Source organism: Mobula hypostoma, chromosome 28, assembly GCF_963921235.1.
Source record: "Mobula hypostoma chromosome 28, sMobHyp1.1, whole genome shotgun sequence".
NCBI lineage: Eukaryota > Metazoa > Chordata > Chondrichthyes > Myliobatiformes > Myliobatidae > Mobula > Mobula hypostoma.
The window spans coordinates 24,235,886-24,262,949 of NC_086124.1; the positions used below are offsets into that span (position 1 = coordinate 24,235,886).

General features: G+C 41.8%; 1 protein-coding gene across 4 annotated transcripts in view; it reads left to right on the plus strand.

The window, feature by feature from the left end:
- LOC134338942 (deleted in malignant brain tumors 1 protein-like) overlaps positions 1 to 24,197 on the plus strand; it is a 164,160-nt gene extending 139,963 nt beyond the window's left edge. For all 4 annotated transcript variants that reach the window (XM_063035155.1, XM_063035154.1, XM_063035156.1 and 1 more), the window contains 2 exons: positions 2,918 to 3,232; positions 22,887 to 24,197. In XM_063035155.1, the coding sequence (XP_062891225.1) occupies positions 2,918 to 3,232; positions 22,887 to 23,026 (455 nt within the window). In that variant the 3' untranslated portion in view covers positions 23,027 to 24,197. The remainder of the gene's footprint in view (positions 1 to 2,917; positions 3,233 to 22,886) is intronic.
- The last annotated feature ends 2,867 nt before the right edge of the window (positions 24,198 to 27,064 follow it).

Genomic DNA, 27,064 nt, shown 5'->3' on the forward strand with positions numbered 1-27,064 from the left:
TAAACCTTTAGGGCAAGGGTGGCCAATGTTTTAGATTGCATGCGTCAATTTTTTCACGCATAAGTTCAGATGCGCCATACAACTCTTGTACCCCCAGTCCATTCTTGTAAAAATATGTTAATATACACACATTTAGCATTTTACATGAAGCATTGATTGAATATAAAACAAGATAAACATTACTTACCTTAATGAGACTTTTAACAAATATATTTTGTCTTCTTTTGATTTCTTCCTTTTTCTTAATCACATTGTCTTTCCGTAACTCAGACCCAAACACCAGCTTCAGTTTTCCTTCTATTTCAGGCTGATGTTGTGTTTTGTAGTGTCTATTAAGATCATGTCTTCTATTATCTGAGAAAGTGTTTCCAAAAACAATACACAATGGTTTTCCTGACGGACCCGCTCTAAATAAGAACTCATTTTGCCTCTGTTCATTGAATTCATGCTTACTATCACTTTCTGCTTTTCTTTTCCTCATTTTCTTTTGCTCTGTGATGGGTCACTGAATGGAAAAACAAAGCTTAGTTTTTCGAAAAGTACAAAACTGCACATGTTCACGATGGACGAACAAAGCATGACTCTGTAGCACACGAGTGTCAATTGTAAACTGACTGACAAAACCCTGCAACCCACCGCTGGTGCAGATGCCTGGTGTCTCAGGATCAAACAAGTATCAAACATGTATTGAACAGTTATGGAACGACTGCAGAACAAAAGTCCTTCTTTTCTAGTTTGACTCGTTGAACGTTTTTTTTAAATTTAAAACAGATCAGTGTGAAAGAAGATAACATTCGCCAAAGATGTGCACAAAATAATATTGCTAAAAATAACAGCTAAGTTTTAGATTTCTTCTCAGTAAAACCCATTTCTAGATCTAAGCTACTTGAATTCATGTTATAAACTTTTTTTCCTGCAGATCTGTTTTTAGTCAATACTTTTTGCATGAGTAGGCTTACTTTTTTATTATTATCATTGGGTGCAATGCACCACTTTTGGTGCATGCGCCATAGGTTGGCCATCCCTGCTTTAGGCTGTTCTGCACAAGAACTCCCAAGTCCCTTTGCATCTCAGATGTTTCGATTTTACTCTGTTTAGAAAATAGTCTGCAGAATTATTTCTACTGATGAAGTGCAAGACCATTCATTTTCCAACATTGTATTTAATTTGCCCATACTCCCAAACTGTCTAAGTCCATCTGAATTCACTCTCTTTTGACTTCTATTACCAACCTAATTTTCCCAATCTACCTGCATATTAAAATTTCCCCTTACTATTATAACATTTCCCATTTGGTACACCATTTCTATTTCTGTTTTATTCTGCACTCTACATTTCAGTTACTGTTCCGGGAGCTGCATCTACTGCCACAGGGTCCATTTCCATTGCAGTTTCCTTACTGAACTGACAAGGATTCAACATTTTCCGATCCAATGTCATATCTTTCTCAGTATTTGATGCCATTCTCTAACAGCAGAGCGATGCCATGCCCCAAGCCTATGTTCATACCCTTTCGATACAATATACAATGGAAATTCAGCTACCCACCAAACAATCTTTCAGCAATGAATCGGTGATGTCCACAAGCTCATATGTGACAATTTGTAAAAGCGCCGTTTTGTTGTGCTCAATAGACGTTGAGAACAGTATTGTAACCCTTTTTGATTCTGCATCCCTAATGTACCGATACTCACTCTGCTGGGAGATTTATTTTTGTTCGATCATCTGCCCGCCTTTCCTACCAGACTGACTGCATGCTGTCTTTTCTCTTTTACCATCCGTGCTGTCCTGACCCCATTCCCTTCGGTTTCCACTCCGCTGCCAAATTAGCTTGAGCCCTCCCCAATACCTCTAAGAAACACGTGTGTGAGGATGTTGGTCCCCCTCGGCTTCAGCTGTAAGCCTTCCCTTCTGTACAGGTCATGCCTCCCCTAGAAGAGATCCGAATGATCCAAGAACCTGAAGCACTTCACTCCTTGCTCCAAATTCTTAGCCATGTATTTATCTGCCAAATCATTCTGTTTCTACCGTCCCTGGCACGTGATGCAGGCAGTAATCCTGAATGTGTTGCGTCTCAGCATTCTGTCCAGCTCCTCAAATCCTCATTGCGGAACTTCTTTGTACCAAGATTTCAGGCTGGTCTCCCTCCCTCTGCACAATGCTATAGACGTGATCCACGTCCATAGCAACTGGGAGGGAGCAAAAGACCATCCATGTGTCCCGTTGACATCAACAAACTTCTTTTTTCAATTCCTCTGACTATTGAGTCCTCCATCTCAACGGCTCATGAAGCTCCCTCTTTCCCTTCTGCAATGCATGGTCAGTGCAACCCATCTGGTCTCCGTGGCATTCTCCTGAGAGGTTATTTCAATAAATAGTATCCAAAATGATATGCTTATTATTCAGGGAATTTACCCAAGAGCTGCTGTGAGCTCACTGTCTATTCACTGTCTAATTCCTTCCCTGACAGTCACTCAGTTATCAGCCTCCTGCACCTCTGATGGATGATCTCCTCACTCTCCCGTAGAATCAAAGATCTTGCAGCTGCTGCTCCCGATCTATAGCACGGTCTTGTAAAATCTGCAGCTGGACGCACATCACATACATGTAGTTGCCCATGGGGCTCCCAAGACTTCAACCTCCAACATGAATAACATGCAAAGGCCTTCTAAACTACACTAAATTCCCCCCTCAAGTTACCCAGAGCCAGTGCCTCTTCTGTGCTGAAGACTCCTTTGAGCCAATGCCTGACAATCCACTTTTACCACTGGCCTCTCCCAACTGTCAGTGCTCTCCCAATGGTGGCTCCGCTTGTGCAAACATTCACATGCTGTGTAATGGATAGGAACGCGGAACTGAACATACCTGAAGCGAAACTCCAAAAAATACAGTAATTTCTCTTTCAATGTCATTCCAGTGCCCGAAGTAAGGCTGGTAGGCGGCAGCGATCATTGTTCAGGGAGAGTGGAGGTGCGGTACAATGCACAGTGGGGAACGGTATGCGACGATGGATGGGACACTGAAGACGCCAAGGTTGTCTGCAATGAGTTGGGTTGTCCCTCTGCTGCAGCAGCAATCTCGGGGGCACACTTCGGGCAAGGCAGCGGGAATATCTGGATGGACGATGTTGCGTGCAATGGAAAGGAATCCGCCCTTTGGGAATGTTCCTTCCGAGGATGGGGGAGTCATAACTGTGGTCACGGAGAGGATGCAGGAGTGATTTGTTCAGAAGGTAGGCACAGAACAAAGAACCTCTTTGTTTCTGCTTTCTGTCTATTGGGATTAACAAAGACTCTATATTTTAGTAATTAGGCCAGCCACTCTAGTTGCCGTGGGTAAAACGATGAGAATTTATGAACTGATGCTTGACGTTGTTGAGGCAGGCACAACTTAATTAACATTTTTTCTGCATCCCTTAAAATGCTACAGTGTTTCATTTGGCAAATTGTGATGTCCTAGTTGGTCGTGCATACAGGTGCTGATTCCAGCTTCATATAGGATAAGACGTATCAGATCAGAAAATATAAGGAATGACCGGTAACAAATCTGTATGCAAAACAGTGAATTGTAACTATTTATTAACGTCATTTCGTTAGTTTTCTGGGGTTCACATAAGAACTCTATTTCATAAACTGCATGTAAACATTTAGGACAGGGGTGGCCAATGTTTTACATTGCATGCGTCAATTTTTTCACGCACGAGTTCAGGTACGCCGTACAACTCTTGTACCCCCATTCAATTCTTGTAAAAATATGTTAATATACACATATTGAGCATTTTTACATGATATATTGATTTAGTATCAAACAAGATAAACATTACTTACCTTAATGAGACTTTTCACATCTATATTTTGTCTTCTTTTGATTTCTTCCTTTTTCTTAATCACATAGTCTTACCGTATTTCAGACCTAAGCACTAGCTTCAGTTTTCCTTGTATTTCAGTCTGATGTTGTGTTTTATAGTGTCAATTAGGATCATGTCTTCTGTTATGTGAGAAAGTGTTTTCACAAACAATGCACAATGGTTTTCCTGACGGACCCACTATAAATAAGAACTCATTTTCCCTCTGTTCATTGAATTCACGCTTACTATTATTTTCTGCTTTTCTTTCTTTCTTTCTTTTCAAATCTTTTTATTGTTATATACAGGAAAAATAACATGAGTACATCGAAGTAACAACCCTTACAGTGCCTCAAAAAAAACATAATCTGAAAGATTGAAAAAAAATTGTGATAACAAAAAAACCTACTACGCAGAGAAGTGAGAAAAAAAAAAACCCATTAGGTGTACAACCCCGGAGCCATGCATCATACAAAAAGCTTTAAAAATAAACATCAAACCACCAGCAAGGAAAGAAAATATACTAAAAAAATTTACAATTAGATCGTGGAAAAATTATGTCAATTAACTCAAATGATAATAACGTGCAAATGGGCCCCATCTTTTCTCAAAATCAAATAAAGGTTCAGAGGTTCGACTTCTAATTTTCTCCAAACTAAGACATAGCATCAGTTGAGAGGACCATTGTGAGAAAGTGGGAGCTGATGTATCCTTCCACTTCAACAAAATGGCCCTCCTAGCTATCACTGTAACAAATGCAATAACATGTTGGTCAGACACTGAAATACCATGAATATTTTGAGGAACTATTCCAAAGAGCACAGTTAATTTATTAGGTTGTAAATTAATTTTAAGTGCTTTGAATTTGTTGAGAAAACCAACTTCCAGGACTGTTCCAATATAGAACAAGACCAAAACATATGTGTCAGTGTAGCTATCTCAGTTTTACATCTATCACAATGACTATCAACATTAGGAAAGATTTTAGAAAGTCTCTCCTTTGTCAAATGATAACGATGTACAGTTTTAAATTGAATCAATGAATGGCTAGCACAAATTGAAGAAGAGTTAACCAGCTTCAATATCCGCATCCAATCCTCCGTCATAGAAGTCAAATTAAGTTCCTTTTCCCAATCCTGTTTAATCTTAGATAAAGGACGCTTATCCCATTGTAATAATAAATAGTAAATTCTTCCAATAGAACCCTTAATCAAAGGATTCATACTCATAGTATCTAACAGGTCAGCCTCCAATATGTAAGGAAAATTACTTAAATATTTTTGTAAAAAATATCTAACTTGAAGGTATTGCAGAAAGTGTGAGTATGAAAGAGAATATTTATCAATTAATTGTTCAAAAGACATCAATCTATCTTCTTTAAATAAATCCAAAAAAGAATTTATACCTTTATTTTTCGAAAGTGAAAAAATTGGATCACTCAAAGAAGGCTTAAAAAAGTAATTTCAGTCAATTAAACTACAAAGTTTAAATTTTTTAAGATTAAAAACATTGCAGAACTGGAGCCAAATTTGTAAAGAATACTTAATCACAGGATATAGGTTTAAATTAACAACTTTACCTAATTGCATAGGTAAAGGAGCTCCCAATAACGAGGTTAAATAAAACTGTTTTACAACTTTCAGTTGCAGGTCTACCCAGATTGGCCGATCACTCTTATCAACCCAGAATAACCAAAAAGACATATATCGCACATTAACAGCCCAATAATACATTCTAAAATTAGGCAAAGCAAGACCTCCATCCTTTTTCAATTTTTGTAAATGACATTTACTAATTCTTGGTCTTCATTATTCCAAATAAAAGATAAAATAATAGAACCAATCCGATTAAAAAAACTTCCTAGTGAAAAAAACAGGAATATTCTGAAATAAATATAAAAATTTCGGTAAAATCATCATTTTAACTACATGAACACAACCAACAAGTGAAAATGTAAGTGGACTCCATCTACTAAATAAATACTTCATAGAGTCTACTAAGGGAACAAAATTAGTTTTATAAAGATCCTTATATTTTTTAGTAATTATAATACCTAAATATCTAAAAGAGTCTGAAACTTTAAAAGGAGTATTATCAGATATAGAGACAGAATCATTTAAAGGAAACAATTCACTTTTGCTAAAATTTATTTTATATCCTGAAAAACCTCCAAATTCATTAAATAATTTTAGCAAGGCAGGAATGGATTCGTCAGGGTTAGATATATAAACCAATAAATCATCAGCATAAAGAGAGACCTTATGCGTGGTCTCATTCACAAAGATCCCATGGATATTTTTAGCCTCACGAAGAGGAATAGCAAGGGGTTTTAATATTAAATTAAACAACAAAGGACTTAATGGACAGCCTTGCCTTGTCCCCCTTAGAAGCTGAAAAAAAGGAGACCTACGATTGTTAGTGACAACAGTACCAATAAGGGCTTTATATATCATTTTAATCCAATTATTAAAATTAACACCAAAGCCAAATTTCTCTAAAACATTAAATAAATATTTCCATTCGACTCGGTGGAACGCTTTTTCAGCATCCAAAGATACAACACATTGTGGAGTTTTAGAAGAGGATGAATATATAATGTTAAATAGTCTCCGAACATTTGAAAAAGAATAGCGACCCTTTATAAAACCTGTTTGATCCTTTACAAATAATTTTACCCAAAATATTCTCCAATCAATTGGTCATTATCTTTGACAAAATCTTAGCATCAACATTTAGTAATGGAATAGGTCTATATGAAGCACAGTCAGTAGGATCTTTATCTTTTGTAAGAATTAAAGAAATAGAAGCCTCATAAAAAGTAGAGGGCAAGTCACCTTTCACAAAAGAATCCTTAAACATTTCCAACGTATACGGAGAGAGCAACTTTCCAAATTTTTTGTAAAATTCTACAGGATAGCCATCAAGTCCTGGGGACTTACCAGATTGCATTGAAAAATTAGCTTTATGAATTTCGGCTTCAGTAATTTGAGCATCGAGAGTTTTTTGATCCTCAGCCGAGATTTTAGGAAAAACAATCTTTCGTAAAAAAGCTTTCATTTTACAGGAATCTAACGAATATTGAGATTTATATAGCTCAGCATAAAAATCTTGAAAAATCTTATTAATTTCTTCATATTCCTGAGCTAAGGTACCATCTTTCCTATGAATTTTCATGATTTTCCTTTTGGCTGCAGCCATGTTTAATTGAGATGCAAGCAGTTTATTATTTTTATCTCCAGACATATAAAATTGGCTTTTTAACTTAAGTAAATAACCTTCAATGGGATGAGTTAATAACAGGTTATATTGTGATTGAAGTTCCACCCTTTGTTTAAATAAATCAGTATTGGGGGAAATTGCATAAATATTATCTAAATCTTTAATTTGTTTTGAAAATCTATCTAATTCTGCTTTAGTTTGTTTTTTAAGTTTAGCTGAATAAGAAATAATCTGACCACATAAAAATGCTTTAAATGTATCCCATATAACTAATTTAGACATACCCCCTGTATCATTAAAAAGAAAAAATTCTTTTATCTGGGTTTCAATGAAACTGACAAAGTCAGAGTTTTGCAATAATGTCTGAGACATGCGCCAAGGTGTGCGGGCAAGAATGACATCATCAAATTCAAAAGACAAACTCAGAGGTGCATGATCAGATATAGCAATAGCGTCATATTCGCAAGTTTTAACACTAGGCAAGAAGTGTTCTATTGCCTAGAACAGGGGTCCCCAACCTTTTTTGCACTGCGGACCGGTTTAATAATGACAATATTCTTGCGGACCGGCCGACCGGTGGTAGGGTTGCCAACGAACAACAGTAGCAGTCAAATGCGTTGTTTACCCAAAAGACTACAATGACCATGAAGCCTTGCGCGGGCACCAATGTGCATGCGCGTCGTGACCTGCCAATTCCTCCCCCCTTCCCGCACCCCCCCCCCACCGCAAGCAAATCCTTTTTGGCGATTCTGTTCGTGGGAGTGGGTGTTAATCACTACCGGAATATAGGTGATAAGTGGGTAATACACTCAATTTTGTTTCTAAAAGGGTTTATCTAATGAATTTAATATTAAACACAGCGCATATTTTCCTCACATGGATATAATGATAAGTCAATTATCAGGGGAGCTTGAAGTGTTGAACGAACTTCCAGTAGAAGTGGCAGAAGCAGGTTCGATATGATCATTTAAAGAAAAATTGGATAGGTATATGGACAGGAAAGGAATGGAGGGTTATGGGCTGAGCGCAGGTCGGCGGGACTAGGTGAAAGTAGCGTTCGGCACGGACTAGAAGGGCCGAGATGGCCTGTTTCCATGCTGTAATTGTTATATGGTTATATAGGTCACTTATAAGTCAATAGTATCATGACATTTTAAGTAATATTTGGATATTAAACGCACAGCACATATTTTCCCCGTATGAATATATAAAATCATTGCAACACACCAATATCGCTGAATCAGTGGGAGCCCTGGGCTTGTTTCCCTGCAACAAGACGGTCCCGTCGAGGGGTGATGGGAGACAGCGATATTCGAAGGGGGTTCCTGATGTCCAGTCTATTCTGCAGTTTAGTTTTCGTTGCATTCATTGCAGAAAACTCCGCTTCGCAGAAAAATGTTGGAAATGAAAGCAATGTTTTCAGTGCTTTCGTGGCTATTTCAGGATATTTAGCCTTGACTTTGATCCAAAATGCCGACAGAGATGTTATGTCAAACATACTTTTCAGCCCGTCCTCATTTGCAAGCTCGAGGAGTTGATCGCCTTCCCGCCCTGACACGGCTGATGCGCGGGTCATGACCTTGCATGCGTAATGGCTGATCAGTGGCTGTGACAGGGAATGAGGAAAGGTGCAGCTGACCAAATCACATCGTTTCCTCGTGGCCCGGTAGTGCATGCTCTGCGGCCTGGTACCAGTCCGCGGCCCGGTGGTTGGGGACCGCTGGCCTAGAACACTAGGCAATAATTGATCCTCGAGTATTTTTTATAAACATGTGAGAAGAAAAAATATTCTCTATTATCGGGATAAAGATACCTCCACAAATCAATCAACCCAAAATCAATCAAAAAGGAATTAATAAATGAAGCGGATCAATTTGGAAGTCGCTGATTGGTTGAGCTTTTATCAATCATAGGATTTAAACAGCAATGAAAATCCCCACCCATTATGAGCATATATTCATTGAAGTCAGGCAGTAAAGCAAATAACTTTTTAAAAAAAGAGGGGTCATCTAAGTTAGGACCATACAAGTTAACCAAAACAACTTTTCTGTTACAGATTGTTCCTTTAACAATTAAAAATCTACCATCAGAATCTGATTCAATATCCTCTTGAATAAATATATTAGGTTTAATGAAAATAGACACACCTTTTGTTTTACTCTGAGAAGTAGAATGGAATTGCAAACCATTCCACCATCTAAAAAAATCTATTTTGATCTCCCACCCTGATATGTGTCTCTTGAGCAAAAATTATATCAGGTTGGAATCAGTTAATGATTTTTAAAGTCTTCTTTCGTTTAATAGGATGATTCCAACCACGTACATTCCAACTTATTATATTAATTCGTATGAACACCATACTATAATTTTATTCTACTTTATACATGCACAGAGCATATACCAATACGGGATGATCAAAGATGGTGGTGATGAAGAATACAACCAAATAAAAAACACGCACGCTCCGGAACCACCCAATGGGAAAAAATTCCTAACTCTAAACCCACCCACCCACACACGGAAACCCAAAAGAGGCAAGCGATCTACGATAGAATTCAAAGCTGCTGACCGCTCTGTCTGTGTTTTCTTTCCCTCCCCCCAGTTAGTAAAAAAGTAGAGTGACCTTGTGAAAAAGACAATAAAGTCTCAGCAAAAAAAGGTATTTACATTCCATCGACTAATAACCAAAATAATGTTATCTCTTAGAGAGAAAAACCAGCGCTATGTTTGTTTTATATTAATTCCCTAAAAAAGCTTTAAATTCAATTATAAAATGTTATAATAAAACAGAAAAAATATATGAAAAGCCCTATTAGTAGGAAAAAACTACCAATTAGCTGATATAAAAAAAAGTATTAAATTAAAGCAACAAATCGCCTTATCTTCTTCCTTCAGTCGTAGAATGTCCAGAGATCATTTAAACAGAGATACTTAAACCATAAATCTTATCAAAGGAAAACCAACAATATGCAATAAAGAACAACTCTCCGTCATCTTTAGTTAGTCTCTCGATGAAATATACAAGTGATCTTCATAAATCTTCTTTCCAAAATGCGAATAATATACAAATAGCCAAACAGCCTTTCAGATGGATCATTCAACAGCGGCGTCAGTAATGGCAGCAGGTAAAGCCTGAACAAAGTCCAGTGCAGCTTTTGGATCAAAAAAAGTACGAGGAGAAGAATTAGCAGGGAGAATTTTAATTCTTGTCGGGTGCCTCAGAGACGGAAAAAGTTTTTTTATCGTATGCTTGTTTCATTACCAGGGCAAATTTTAATCTTTCTTCCATTATCTCTCTTGGATAATCTTCATAGAAGCGGAGCTCAGATTCCATAAATCTAAAAACTCTCTGTTTTCTTGCCTGTCGCAGCATTTGATCTTTAATTTTAAAGTGATGAAAGCAAACCAGAACAGATCTTGGTTTACCAGAATACTTCAATTTCGAGATAAATGCCCTGTGTGCCCTTTCTATAGCAGGCAGCTTTGATAGAATGGTAGGAAATAAAGTGTGGAAAAGCTTACCAAAGTAAGCCGTTAGATCTCCATCTTCAGCTCCTTCCTGCAGACCAACAATTCTTATATTCCTTCGTCGAGACCTAGTTTCCAGGTCTATAATCTTATTTTGATATCTTTCCAAACGAGTTGTAGCTTCAAACAACTTTTGCTTAGTTATCTTCAATTCCTCTTCGTGTAAAGTAACTTGAGTTTCCAGGTATTTAAGTTTTCCCAGAAATTGCTTCATTTCATTACTATTCTTTTCCAGTTGGTCGTTAATTGATCCATTCTGATCCTTAGTTGAATTCAGTGTCCGAACAATATCTTCAGCCCACGATGGCATTTCATCAGATCTTTCCTTTTGCACCTTTCCTTTCCCATTACCTTTATCACTAGCTTCAGGTAAATTCCTCCCACTTCTTGTAGACATAGACATATTGATCCCCCTCAAGAATCAACAAGTAAAAATTTTAAATTCAAAGCTTAAACTTTAGGAGAGAAAGAAAACTAAGAGGAGCACAGAAATACTGCTCCTCCATTTGCAGACAGGGACGGTCCTCCCTTTCTGCTTTTCTTTTGCACTGTGATGGGTCACTAAATGTAAAAACAAAGCTTAGTTTTTCGAAAAAGTACAAACTGCATTGTTCACAAAGGACGAACAAAGCATATCTCCGCAGCACACGAGTGTCAATTGTAAACTGACTGGCAAAAACCTGCGACACACCGCTGGTGCAGACGCCTGGCGCCTCAGGATCAAACAAGTATCAAACATGTATTGAACAGTTATGGAACGACTGCAGAACAAAAGTCCTTCTTTTCTAGTTTGACTCATTGAACATTTTTAAAAATGGAAAACAGATCAATGTGAAAAAAGATAACATTCACCAAAAGATGTGCACAAAATAATGAAATCGCTAAAAATAACAGCTAAGTTTAAGATTTATTCTCAGTAGAACACATTTCTAGATCTAAGCTACTTGAATTACTGTTATAGATGCTTTTTTCTACAAATCGGTTTTTAGTTAATACTTTTTGCATGAGTAGGCTTACTTTTTTATTATTATCACAGGGGTGCAATTTACGCCACCTTTGGCGATCACTGCTTTAGGCTGTTCTGCACAAGAACTCCCAAGCCCCTTTGCATCTCAGATGTTTCAGTTTTACTCTGTTTAGAAAATAGTCTGCAGAATTATTTCTACTGATGAAGTGCAAGACCATGCATTTTCCAACATTGTATTTAATTTGCCTTTTCCATGCCCATACTCCCAAACTGTCTAAGTCCTTCTGAATTAACTCTCTTTTGTGTTCTATTACCAACCTAATTTTCCCAATCTAACTGCTTATTAAAATTTCCCCTTACCATCATAACATTGCCCTTTTGGTACACCATCTCTATTTCTGTTGTATTCTGCACTCTACACTTCAGTTACTGTTCCGGGAGCTGCATCTACTGCCACAGGGTCCATTTCCATTGCAGTTTCCTTACTGAACTGACAAGAATTCAACATCTTCCGATCCAATGTCATATCTTTCTCAGTATTTGATGCCATTCTCTAACAGCAGAGCGATGCCATGCACCCAGCCTATGTTCATACCCTTCCGATGCAATGTACAATGGAAATTCTGCTACCAACCAAACAATCTTTCGGCAACGAATCGGTGATGTCCACAAGATCGTATGTGACAATCTGTAAAAGCGCTGTGTTGTTGTGCTCAATAGACGTTGAGAACAGTATTGTAACCCTTTTTGATTCTGCATCCCTCATCACTGATACTCACTCTGCTGGAAGATTTATTTTTGTTTTATCATCTGCCCAACTTTCCTACCAGACTGACTGCGTGCTGTCTTTTCTCTTTTACCAGGTTATTTTAAAAAATAGGATCCAAAATAATACACTTAGTATTCAGGGAATTTACCGGAGAGCTGCTGTGAGCTAACTGCCTATTCACTGTCTAATTCCTTCCCTAACAGTCACTCAGTTATCAGACTCCTGCAGCTCTGATGGATGATCTCCTCACTCTCCCGTAGAAGTCGAAGGTCTTGCAGCTGCTGCTCCTGATCCATAGCACGGTCTTGCAGTATCTGCAGCTGGACGCACCCCACATACATGTATTTGCCTTTGGGGCTCCCAAAACTTCAGCATCCAACGTAAATAACACGCAAAGTCCTTCTAAACTACACTAAGTTCCCCCCTCAAGTTACCCAGAGCCAGTGCCTCTTCTGTGCTGAAAACTCCTTTGAGTCAATGCCTGACAATCCACTTTAACCACTGGCCTCTCCCAACAGTCAATGCTGCAACAGTGGTGGCTCCGCTTGTGGAAACATTGACATGCTGTGTAATGGATAGGAACGCGGACTGAACATATCTGAAGCGAAACTCCAAAAAATACAGTAATTTCTTCTTTGAATGTCATTCTAGAGCCCGAAATAAACCTTTAAGGTGCTCTGCAGAAGAACTTCCAAGTCCCTTTACATCTCAGATGTTTCGATTTCACTCTTGTTTAGAAAATAGTTTGCAGAATTATTTCTACTGATGAAGTGCAAGACCATGGGTTTTCCAACATTGTATTTAATTTGCCGCTTCTGTGCCCATTCTCCAAAACTGTCGAAGTCCTTCTGAATTCACACTCTTTTCAGTTCTATTACCAACCTAATTTTCCCAATCTGCCTGCATGTTAAAATTTCCCCTTACTGTCATAACTTTTCCCTTTTGGTAGGCCATTTCTGTTTCTGTTATATTCTGTAGCCTACATTCCAGTGACTGTTTGGGGAGCTGCAGAAACTGCCATCAGGGTCTTTTTCCATTGCAGTTTTGTTACGCAATCAACAAGAATTCAACATCTTCCAATCCTATGTCACATCTTTCTCAGTATTTGATACCATTGTCTAACAGCAGAGCGATGCAGCCAATGTCCGTCCCCTTTCAATATAATTTACAATGGAAATTCAGCTACCCAGCAAACAATCTTTCAGCAAGGAATCGGTGCTGTCCACAAGATCATACATGACAATTTGTAAAAGTGCAGTAAGATCATCTGGATTATTTCTTGTATTCTGTTGAATGAGATCTAAGGCTTTGAGTATAGTGCTTGCAACCATTTTTTATTCTGCATCCTAATGCACTGGTAATATACTCACCCTGCTGGCTGCATTTTGTCTGATCATGTCATTGCCCTTCCTAACAGTCTGACTGCCTGCTACTTTTTTGTTGTTTTAACAGTCTTCGTATCCTGAGTCCCTTCAGTCAGTTCCCTATCCCCATGCTAAATTAGTTTCGACCCTCCCCAATAGCTCTAACAAACCAGCCTGAGACAATATTTGACCATCTCGGTGTCAAGTGCAACCCCTCCCTTTTGTACAGGTCATCCCTCCCCTATTTGGATTTCCGACATCTGCAGATTTTCGTTTGTGAAACGAATGTGCTTGGCTTTGGCCGTACCTTAGGATTTACCAGCTTGATCTCAGAAAATATAAAAATTCGACAATAATAGTAAATAAGTAATAAATACTGAAAATATGGGGTGAGGAGGTGAGGAGTCCTTGAAATTGTGTCCGCAGGTCGTGGCAACAGTTCAGTGAAGAGGCAAGTGAAGTTGAATGGTTATACCCATTGTTTCAAGATTCTTATCGTTGAGGGGTAATAACTGTCCTGAACCTGGTGATGTGAGTCTTAATGCTTTTATATCTCCTTCCTGATGGCAGCAGTGAGAAGAGGGCATGACCTGGGTGATGGATTGTCTGGTGATGGATGCTGCTTTCCTGCAACAGCATGCCATGCTGTTGTGCTTAATAGAGGGCAGTGCTTTATCCTGGATGGATTTGGCCGTATACACTAGTTTTTGTGGGAATTTCCCTTTAAGGGTATTGATGCTCCTTGTCAGAACATAATGCATTCAGTCAATATACGTTCCACCACACAACTCCTCACATGTTGTTTTAGAAAGGTATGATTTCTGTCCCCACCCTTGGTTTGCATGAGCATTTATATGCTCTGCCAGAAATGGGTCAAACTTGGCCAGTAATTCTAACAACCCCAAGTAATTTCCCTTGTGAGGAGAGCCAACGAAATGAAAGGCCTCATTCTTCTAAAAACTTTACAACTTCGATTATTCGCTCCAGAAGAGTGCGATACTTTTGTTCAGTCTCCATTTCTTTCACAAGGTGGGAATCGACACGCTTGGCTTCGTTTTTGTGCAACAACAGTGAAATTAAAGCTTGTCTATGTGAGGAACTTTCTTCATGTCGATGTAATAGATTGCTGCACTTCCCTTGGCTATCCAATATTCACAATCACAATAATCTAGATTGTATGGCCATTCACCAATATCATTAGAGCTCTTGTTCTTTTCACGCTCTTTCGCATTCAGTGGATGTAGGCTCTTGCTGTATCAAGCCTTCTGCCGCACTAGTACCAGTTGTTCCTATATTTCCAGCTTCAGCCATTATAGCACCATCACCATCTCCATGAACATCAAAATATTCTGTCAACTTACGTGTTTTTGATATCACAAGTTGGTCTTTTCTTTCTTTTTCTTCTTTCGCTTTACGTTTTGCACTTTCAGAAGCATATCTCTGGCTCTATTGCTCATTGCTACTATCTACTGTACATGAAAACAACAACGTTGCCAGATCGTCGTTGTTGTGGCGTGGATGAAATCACAGAGCGTTGCGTTACTGGTAGGTTCAAGACAGTTTCTTTCTTCGACGAAACAAGGTTACAGCAGGCAGAGACCCCTGGCAGAACATGTCTAACCCCCTTGTGATTGAGGCTCAGTATTTATTTGCTAAACACAAAGGACAGTTCATAGTTACAAGTATAGACAATTCTTTGAAGTTTTCACATCTTTTGATTAAATTCATTCTACCGGCACCAGCATGCCTAAGCTGGTATTCATGGCCTTTCGGAATGCAAGTTGAAATCCATAATACATTATTTGGTATATAACATGCTAACATAGAGGACAATTCATATTCGAAAAAGCATAGATATGGTGTCTTTGCAACTAGCTGTAAACCTAGCATTCTTGTGCCAGAGATGCATTGTTACAAATGAAACTGGGTCACTGCTTTTAGGAAATGTATTGTTATGAACTCAATCTACAGTACTTTGTCAAAGAACAGAAGGCTGATGGCTGAAGTCATTTATTTAAGTGTAAATGAATCTTTTACTGAAAAATCACTCTTAACAGTCGTGAGAATATGGTGAGTTTGGATGCCAATTTCACCAGACTGCAGCTTGCAAGCATTTAATGCAGGCGGGGCCCTCGAAAATGTGGGGCCCATAGCATATGCTACTTCTGCTACTAGGTTAGTCCGGCCCTTTGTGCACTCTCTCGTTGGAAACTCTCCTGAACAAATTTGATGAACTCTATCCCATCTCATCCTTCTACAGTATGGGAGTCCCAGTCAATATGTGCAAAGTTAAAACTATCTACCTTATGTTTCTTGCAATAGCCTGTGATCTCTCTGCAGATTTGTTCCTCTGCATCCCTCGGACTGTTGGGTGGTCTGTAATATAGTCCCATTATCGTGGTGATACCTTTCTTACTTCTCAGTTCCACCCATAACACCTCACTAGATGAGTTCTCCAGTGAATCCAATCCGAGACCCGGCGAGCTGGCACCCGCCAGAGACTGTGCGCACCCTCGTCATCCGACTGCCCGCCGCTGATTGGCTGCCACGGCTTCCCGTCAGGGACACCCCCCCCCACCACCCTCTCTCAGGTGCAGGACTCCGCCAGTGGCCGGGCCGCTCCCTCACTCTCTTGGCTTTGCCAGAAGCGGAGGAGTGAAGCTGGGGCTGGGACTAGGGCGGTACGGTGGGCGTGGAGAATGGCGGGGGCGTCGCTTCCTCCTGCCTCCCGCCGCTCTTTGCTTTTGGGACAGTTGCAACCATGGGTTGATATCTCGCCACCTGGGCGCTCTTCCTGCTCCTCGTCGCTCGTTCGGGGACTCACAGCTCGGCGGCCGGTGAGTCGATTCCTGTCATGGGGATCACCGCGCTTGGTGCAGATTGTGGGATCTTGCAGAGTTCGCATTGCTGGAGTCATCAACCGGGTCGGGTGTGGGGGTGTTACGGGTTGGATCTTCCTGGCCCCGTTCTGTTTTGGATCTTGTTGTTTAAGGGTTAAACTTCCTGGTTAGACCACACTTGGCATATTGTGTTCAGTTCTGGTCGCCTCATTACTGAGCCAAGTTTAATATCAGGATATTTAAATTGGGATGTGGAAGTTTTAGAGCAGCGGTCCCCAACCACCAGGCCGCGGACCGGTACCGGGCCGCAGAGCATGTGCTACCGGGCCGCGAGGAAACGATATGAGTCAGCTGCACCTTTCCTCATTCCCTGTCACGCATTGTTACTTGAACATAGGGTTGCCAACTGTCTCGTATTTGCCGGGACATCCCGTATATTGGGCTAAATTGGTCTGTCCCATACGGGACCGCCTTGTCCCGTATTTCCCCCGCTAAGGTAGAGTGTTCCTAGGAAACCTTTCATGCCGAAGTGGCGTGAAGTGAAGAAGCAATTAGTATTAATTTATATGGGAAAAATTATTGAGCGTTCCCAGACCCAAAAAAAACCTACCAAATCATACCAATTAACACATAAAACCAAAAATAACACTGTCATATAGTAAAAGCAGGAATAGTATGATAAATACACAGCCTATATAAAGTAGAAATAATGTATGTACAGTATAGTTGAGAAGATGAAGGCAAAGCCAATTTGTGGGAAAAAATTGGCACTTACATGCATATGCACACACGTGCCCGCACAAGGTTTCATGGTAGTCTTTCCAGGGGTAAAGTGTCCTGGGATTTGACTGCTAGTTTCGTTCCTTATTTGGGAGTGAGAAAGTTGACAACCCTAACTGTAAAAGACATGCTGAGGTGAGTTCAACCCTACTTGAACCCACCCCCCCACCGGTCAGCTGATCCACAAGAATATTGTCAACATTAAACGGTCTGCGGTGCAAAAAAAAAGTTGGGGACCCCTGCTTTAGAGAGTATGCTGAGGAGATTTACCAGGATTAGAGAGCATGTCTTGTGAGTTGAGCATGCTAGGGACTTGCTCTTTGAGGCAAAGGAGCATGAGAGGTGCCTTAACAAGGATGTACAAAATAAGAGGCATTGATAGGGTGGACAGTGGAAGACTTTGTCCCAGGGTGGTAATGGCTAACATGAAGGGGCATAATTTTAAGGTGTTTAGAGGGGGAATGTCAGAGGTAGTGTATTTAGGTGTGGAACCTGACACTGCCAAGTTTATCACTAGGGACGTTTAAGAGACTCTTATGGGCACACAGGTGACAGAATAATGGAGGTTTCTGTGTGAGGGAAGGGTTAGATTGATCAAAAGGTTGGCACAACAATATGGACCGAAGAGCTGGCACTGCGATCTACTGTTCTATGCACATGGTTGCTGGGATCTTGCTGTGGGCACGCAGGGATGGGGAGGGAGGTGTTGTGTAGTGGGATCTTGCCGTGCACTTGTTGGGTGGGGGCTGTGCTATGGATTGAATGGGAATTTGATTGATTGTGCCTCGCCCGTATTGCATGGACGCTTGCCACGTGCAGACTGGATGGGGGTTGTTTTAGTGTTATAGACTTGTACAACACACACCTGGACCCTTTTGCCCACCATGTGGTTGCTGACATTTTTGCCCATCTACGCTAATCCCGTTTCCCACCCCCCACCATTAGCACCGTATCCTGATGATACATGTACTTTGAATATACTTCTACACCTTGCCCATTTACGTGTCTGTCCAAATACCTTTTAAGTGTAGTGATTGAGCCCATTTCCACAGCCTCCGCTGGCAGCTCATTCTAGATATCAACCATTCTTTATGCAAGAAAAAAAAGTGTACCCCCTTGGATCCCCTTTAAAACTCCTTCTTTTCACTTGAAATCAGTGCCCTCTTGTTTCCATTTTGTATGGATTGGTTGGGATGTTGTTGTGTAACTGCTGAGTGGGATCTTGCCATGTACACAAGGTTGGACCTTATCACAGAGTGGGATTGTGTTTGTGCTTTGTGCATGTATATAGATGGGTGAGTTATTTTTAGCTGAGTCATTAGACACACTACATAAAGAGTAGGGAATTTTTCTGAATGTCCTAGGGCCAATACTTATCCCACTATCAACATCCAAAACATATGATTTTGTTCTTGATTTCCTGCCTGTTCTCTATCACTCGTGACTCCCTATAGATCTCAAACATCTATCTTCGTCTTAATTATATTCAATGGCCCGAGCTCCTTAGCTTTCTAAGCCTTGTATTTTCACTTGCCTCGTTCACGAGTTCAAGTCTTTTGCCTCGTTCAATCTGAGAGGCTGATCAGTAAACTCTCAAAATGAAAACTAATCAGTAAACTGCAAGACCTGGACCTCAATTCCCCGTTGTGCAACACACCTACATAAAACATTGCCATAGAAAAGCAGCAGCAATTGTTAAGAGTGAGTTTTTTTTGGGTAGATGATTTGTTTACACTTAAATGACTTTGGCCACCAGACTTCTATTTTAACAGTTTGACAAAGGACTGTGGATTGAGTCCACAACAATGGGCTTCCTAAAAGGTGTGAATACCAGATGCTTCTGGCGCCGTAGTTTGACCTAATGCTGTAGTTTCGAAGACAGTATTATCTATACATTATAAATATTAATTGCACGGGAAATGCAAAATAAATGTATCGTAGACTTAACTTAAATTCCTAAGGTCTGTGGATACCAACCCAGACCTGTTGGCCTCGGAAGGAAAGGATGGTGTGATATTTTGTATGTAGCTTCAATAGGAAGCATTGTCTATGCACTGTCTATAACTTTTTAAGTAGCGATTGCCTTTGTGTTTAGCATATAAATATCGAGCCCACATTGAGCTGGCAGACCTTTCTGCGGAAAGCGTCTCCGTCCATAAGATGCCTGCTGTACCTTGTTGTGTTGAATAAAGAAGCTGCTTTGTATCTACCAGTGACTCTGTCTCTCCGGTGATTTCATCCACGATACAACGTTTGGTGTCAGAAGTAGGATACCTTCGTGACCCGTCATGTGGCCAGCGTTCCTAGCAGTCTTAAGTTGGTGAGTATTTTTCTGAAATAACACTCACACTTGGATCTGTTCGGTTGGTGGACACACGGGAACACGAGGTATCACGAATGTGGAGAGCTGAACTGGTAGATATTAAAGTAGTGTGTGCGTGTGCACGTGTGTTTATATAAGTGAGGAATCTTTGCATGTTAACTTGGTGAGACTTGAACCACCAGTTGCGAAAGCTGATAACCAATGGTACGGTTCGAGACGCCAGAGTAGGGGCGTCTGTACTCGTTCGGGAAGCCGCATTTTAGTATATGTGTTTGCAAGTGTGATGCAAAGGAATACAGCGGGCATCATGAGTTCAGGTACTCAAAAGTGGCAAGTTGTGGAATACATACTCTGCGGTTTTAAGTATGTACTGTTTAACTGCTACCCGTCTTTTATATTTTGCATAGTGTGGGAATTAGTGTGGGGATATCTCAGGAAGAGGTTTTACCCAGATAAATCTACCAGAATGGCACCTATTGAGGTCAGGCAATGTCAGGTTGAGAACCCTGATGATCCGAGCCAGCCCTTGACCTTGATTACGACTATTCATAAGCCCTTCACCCCCAGGGAGAAACAGAGCATTTTGTCCGGGTTGCCCTCACTTAAAGTTGCCTGTGGGAATTCACAGTTCTGGCGCAGACTGGAGGAAATGGTTGAAATTCACCAGATGCACCCTAAAGATATACATGTGTTAGTGAAAGCAAAGTGACTGAGGAATATGTGGGACAGGATGGCCCCGGGGGTGCAGGATGGAACATGGTCAACTACTGGGAGCACCAGTAATGAAGAAAGATATCGCTGTCTTAAAGGGGAAGTGAGGCAGCGGCTGGGAGGAGGCAAGAGTAACTGGGGAACGATAATGGCAGTGATTCAAAAAGCTGACGAGACAGCCATGGATTATGCAGAACATAAGTATCAAGTGTACGAGGAGTATTCAGGGTTGGATAATCCAGGGAGGGACGACCCAGTCTTCCTAAAAATGCTGAAGGAAGGCCTGAGCTCAGCCCACCGAGAAGTTTTAGATTTAGGCATAACGGTAGGGTCCACCTACTCTGTGATAGTTTCATGGGCCAGTGAGATAGACCACAGAAAAGGCAAGAGAAATCGTAAAGTGGGTATAGTGGATGCAGCTGCGATGTCCTGGAGAGCTTGTTTTGCTTGCCAGTAGCTGGGGCACCTAGCAAAGGACTGCCGTACCAGGTATAAGACACTGAAGGAGTTGATATGCTACAGCTGTGGCCTATTGGGACATGGCTGGAGACAGTGTCCAAAAGTGTGGGGGAAAACCCAGCTGAAGGTCACGGCATACACCCAGTCACTCACCCCATCAGCAAACAGTTTGACTGTCGATCAGATTAAAGAGTTAGTAACGGCGCCTCTTAAGGCAGAAAAAGATGTCGCAGCGGGCTCCACTGGCAGCGCTGGTGATTCACAGATGTACACAATAGTATTATTAGGGGGATGGCAATGCAATATGTTAGTGGACAAAGGGGCATCAGTATCGATAACAGACTTACTCTTAGCAACAATGGGACAGGCCAGTTATATCAGTGATGTAAGAGGGAAAATAGTAAAAGCAGAAAGAAGCGGGAAGCAAATACTAGAAATTGGGGGAGTGCAGCTTCCAGTGTATTTCTGGGTATGTCCAAATAATGAGGGCACGATCCTTGGAATAGTCATCCTAAGGGAAGCAGGAGCTGTTATAGATTTGGGAAAGGGAGAAATAAAATGGACGATTCGGGGGCAGCAAATGCATACAACCAACAGAATCCACAAGCAAGGTAAAGATAAACCCAGTTAAAATAGAGGAGGGTCTGTATAAACCCCCTAAGCAGGACCCTATTCAAACTGACACACTGACTGCTGTTCAGGGTAAAGCAAAGGAACAAAAACACCAGACAATACTCAGAGAGACTGCGGCCACTCCAGAACATAAAGTTTTCCCAGTTCCTCCTAGGGCAGACATTACTGCGAATAAGGCAAGAGAGGAACAAGAGGCAATTGAGATTGCAAGTGTGCAGGAGGAAACGACAGAAGCCAGCTGAGTAAAATTATATGGAGAGGTAGAGGCAGAAGAGAGGGAACAATGGAGGAGAAAAGGAGCAAAGGAGGGACCAGACGGGTGCTGGACACACGGGGAGGAAAGAGTCACGGTGGCCCCACCCTGTATTAGACCGATACTACTGAAGTTTTATCATGGGGCGATGCATCAGGGAAGGCAGAGCATGATCACAACCCTCCAGCAGGACTGGTGGTGGCCAGGGATGGGCAGGGATGTTGAGAAATTCTGCCCATGTTGTATCATTTGTGCCCAGCATAACCCTGGTAAGGGCAGAAAGCTACAGCTGGCAAATCAGCCTCGGCCGAGGGGACCCTGGGAAAACATCCAGATAGACTTCACAGGGCCCCTGCCAAAAAGCAGAGGGAAAAGTTGCTGTCTAGTAATCCTGGATCACTTCACTCGGTGGGTAGAGGCTTTCCCAACAAGGGACTGCACCACCCACACCGCTGCACAAATCCTAGTTCAGGAAATCCTCCCAAGGTGGGGAACCCCAGTTCAGGTGGATTCAGATCAGGGAGCACATTTCACAGGGAAAGTGATGAAGGAAATGTGCCAACTACTGGGGATTCGACAACGTTTCCACGTACCCTACCAGCCCCAGAGTTCAGGGATGGTAGAAAGGATGAACAAAACAATGAAGAATGCGTTAGCCAAAGCTATAGCTGAGACAGGAAAGACATGGGTTGATGTATTACCAGGAATCTTGATGAGATTGCGTGCAACCCCGAACCGCACTTTGGGTCTCAGCCCCTGCGAATTATTGATGGGGCGAGCAATGCGACTCCCTTATGGGGTAATTACGGGTTGTGGGGAGCCTGGGGCTTACAGGGATAGAATGACCCAATATGTGAAAAACCTTTGTAACCAACTTAAAGTATTAAAGGACCAAGCGAAACAACAACAGTGAGTCACTGATCAGAAAGAGCCAGAGGGAAAGGGGATAGTCCTTCCACAGCCTGGCGACCAGGTTATGGTGAGGGTGCTGCCAGAAAGGCCAGAGTTTGCCCCCAGGTGGATAGGACCACGGACAGTACTCTTAACCAATGATACGTGTGTCTGTGTACAGACTCAGCGAGGCAGCCAGTGGAAACACTGGACTCAGGTTAAAGCATACAACTCACCCTCTTGTTGCTCCCACAGACAGTGGGGAACCAAGTGTACACAGTAACCATATAATCATGTAATTACAGAGAACCAAAGAGAGGAGCAGCAGCTGGCCATGCCAGACCTGACCACAGCTGATGGAAACATACTCGGAGAAAATGCAAGGGCAGAAAACGCCGAGAGCATAGCAGAAGACACTGAGAATGTGTTGGAAAACCATGAATAGCCTGCTACAGTGTGATGATGATGGTACTCTGTAAAGAAGGCTGGTTGCTGAAGGTAGATGATTAATTTTATAGCATAATATAGACATTTATTGGGAAATAGATGGGGAGGGTTTTTGAGTTAAAGCAGAGACGGCAAGTTCCACCACTTCGATGGCATTTCAGACTGCACTCGGTATCTGAAAGCAGTCACCCCAGTCTGAGGAGCTGGGCCCTTTTCAGCAGTTGGGCCAGTGATCGACCGGACACTTTGGAAGGGGGTGCCACTGGGGAGAGTGGGCAGACACTTACGTAGAGGCCACCCCAACCCCTTCCTGTACATCAATGAGAGAGCCTGTGGGTGCTCCTGGAAGGAGAGTTTCAGCGACCAAAGATAAAGGGCTGAAGACAAATGAATGTAATTAAGCTGCAGTCAGTCTGCAGGGAAAGAGCAGGCACACCAAAGGAGCCATATTCCTAAAGACTTGGAACAGCCTCTCTGCTTAACATTTGGTAAGTAGCAATTAGGTAATGCTAGGATAGATATCGAGGTACATAAAATTGGGGAGGAATTTCGAGACAGGGCATTTTTGCTGCCCTATTTGAGCAGATCCTCCTAGGTTGGCCTTTCCTGATACAAATTTAATTTTTGTGCAGGAAGGCCAAGAAGAGGGACTGTTAGTGAGTTTTTTTTTGGGTAGATGATTTGTTTACACTTAAATGACTTTGGCCACCAGACTTCTATTTTAACAGTTTGACAAAGGACTGTGGATTGAGTCCACCACAATGGGCTTCCTAAAAGGTGTGAATACCAGATGCTTCTGGCGCCGTAGTTTGACCTAATGCTGTAGTTTCGAAGACAATATTATCTATACATCAAAAATATTGTCTTCTATGTTAGCACGGGAAATGTCAAATAAATGTATCGTAGACTTAACTTAAATTCCTAAAGGCTGTGGATACCAACCCAGACATGTTGGCGTCGGAAGGAAAGGATGGTGTGATATTTTGTATGTAGATTCAATAGGAAGCATTGTCTATGCATTGTCTATAACTCTTTAAGTAGTGATTGCCTTTGTGTTTAGCATATAAATATCGAGCCCACACTGAGCTAGCAGACCTTTCTGTGGAAAGCGTCTCCGTCCGTAAGATGCCTGCTGTACCTTGTTGTGTCGAATAAAGAAGCTGCTTTGTATCTACCAGTGACTCTGTCTCTCTGGTGATTTCATCCACGCTACAACAGCCCCTTCACTGTCCAGGTCATGCACTTTTCTCACTGCTGCGATCGGGTAGAACAGGGTCCCCAAACTGTTTTGCACTGCGGACTGGTTTGATATTGACAATATTCTTGCGGACCGGCCGACGGTGGGCTGGGCAGGGGGGTTGTTGGTGTACAAGTTCAACAGTGCGTGATAGGGAATGAGGAAAAGTGCAGCTGACTCATATAATTTCATATCACCAAATCATACTGTTTCCTCGCACATGCTTTGCGGCTGGTGGTTGGGAACCACTGAGGTAGAAGGTACAGGTGCTTCAGGACTGGCGCCACCAGGTTCAAGAACAATTAGTATCCCTCAAACTTCAGGCTGTTGAACAAGAGGGGATAGCTACACTCACTTAAGGACTCTGTTATATTGTTATTTCATGCTCATTATTTATTGCTATTTATTTGTATCTGCATTTGCACAGTTTATTTATAATTAACAATTCCTGATGTTTGCAGTTGCTGTCCTATAGATTTTCCAAGTATGCTTGCAGACAATGAATCTCAGGGCTGTATGTGCTGACATGTATGTACTCTGATAATCAATTTTATTTTGACTTTGAGATCAGAGGAGAATGTCCAAACTGGTTCAAGCTGACTCAGCGGTAACTCAAATAACCATGCATTACAATAGTGGTGTGCAGACGAGCATCTCTGAATGCACAAACTGTCGAACCTTGAAGTGGATGAGCTACAGCAGCAAAACAGCATGAACATATACTCAGTGTCTATTTTATTAGGTACAGGAGATGTGTAATAAAGTGGCCACTGAGTGTGAGTTGGTGTTTGTGTGTGTTTGTGTTTAATGTCCATACTCAAGGTCTGGTCTCCAGTTGCATTGGAATTCCTCACCATTGACCAAGACATCACTCTTGTCAACATCATGTACAAGAGCCATTCCACATTAAAAATATTCACAATCTGAGGTAGCATGTCATCTTCAGCCTAAGAAGCATTACTCATAAAAAAAAATTGGTATTATGCAAGTAATTCTAATATTCAAAGTTCATTTATTATCAAAGTTTATATACAGAAAACATTTCTGCAAGGTATAGCATTCTGTGCTGAAGCGACCGGGATCACTTCCGGGGTGAGTGTGGCTCCCGATTTTTATTGAAAATCTACCTGTTTATCTTTGCCGTATGCTCGAGATCACTGAATATTTACCATTGTGAACAACGCGGGACATAGCTGGACATTGAAATGGCAAGTAGAATGTACTTTCGAAGTAAAATTGGGGAAAAAGATAGCGAAGCCTCGAGCAAGATGACGGATGTTACAGTAATGGCGCCGTCGCACGCTACTGGAGCTGGACCCGGACCTGCGCTACCCGATGACTCGGAGAAGCTTCGTTTAGTACTTCTTACTGACATGACGCAAGCGATGCATTCTGCCCTAAAAAGAGAACTTGAAGATGCTTTATCACCAGTGACTGCTACTATGGAACAAATTATGTCTTCCTACGAGTCACAAGACGAACGCATTCGTGGGGTTGAAGACGGCCTGAATGATTACAGTGACCGACTGGTGAGCGCCGAAGCCGCCATTGCAGCGTTGCAGAGCGAAAAAGCATTTCTGAAGAGAAAGCGTGATGGCCTCGAAAATCGGTCGCGGAGATCCAATTTGAGAGTGGTCGGCATTCCTGAAAATTTGGAAGGTTCGAACCCTGCTAAATTTATGACCGAGTTTTTTAACGAAGTGCTGGGGACAAATTTTTTCCCAAGTCCTCTCGTACTTTCGCGTGCTCACCGAGACGGACGTAAACCATCCGGTGTGTCTGGAGCCAAGCAAACGAGACCAAGAACGTTCCTGATTTGCTTTCACTTCTTTCAAGATAAGCTGTTGTTGTTTGTTGTTCGTCCATCATACGTCAATGAGGACCTCGACACCATTATTGATGGTGTCGAGGCTAGCGCGTGACTTGGATTTAAGTGAGGGAGAATTGCGCAGCGTCAGCCTCACTCTCTCTTCCCAATTCCCATCTGGATCCAGTGGCAAGACAGAGTCGAGACGGCTGGAAACGGGACTAGGCGCAGTAGATGACCAGGACGCCTTTTGTGTCTTGTCCTGCTCAACACGTTCCACGACGCTTGCAGAGACCGCCTTCTTGACCGTTGGACCTTCCATTGGTCTCGTCCGCTCAATCCGCCGGAGTCTGTCTTCACATGCTGGGATAGACAACACCCTATCTCACCGAGGGTTTGAGACCCGTCGGCTACCCTCACCTGGTTTAGCCGGCTTGTCGAAGCCGTTGCCCGGGGTGTGGCCACTGTCGCATGCAAACAGCTACGGGGAGCCACAGGTGAGAGCTGAGTGCCAGGTGGGGACCAAAGGTGGAGTAACCGCCTTAAAAAGGATGCGACATGTTACCCCACCAGAGGTGCTACCCCCCCCGACACCCCATACACCCCTAAGATAAGCAACGCATCAATAGACGGTGTTACGTACCCCGTAACTGGGTTGCCAAACCAGCAGAAATGGATCACTCAGTTGGAGTCTGGAGTACTAGAACTAAGAAAGTTTTATTAAAGAAACAAGCAATACAGTAATCGAAAGGATAATAAATGCAACAGTTCAGCGATGATAAACACACATGTGCACAGAATTAAGATAACAGCATCAATCAAGCTCTATCGTTGTCTAGGGGTAAATGACCAAATTTCAAAGTGACTCAAAGTTCAGTTCGCAGTAATCGTTGCCATGGCGATGGACAACGTGGGGGGAAGAGAGAGATAGAACAGGAACAACTGATCATTCAGAACGGCTTCACTCACAGACCGGCGAGATGGCTCACAAG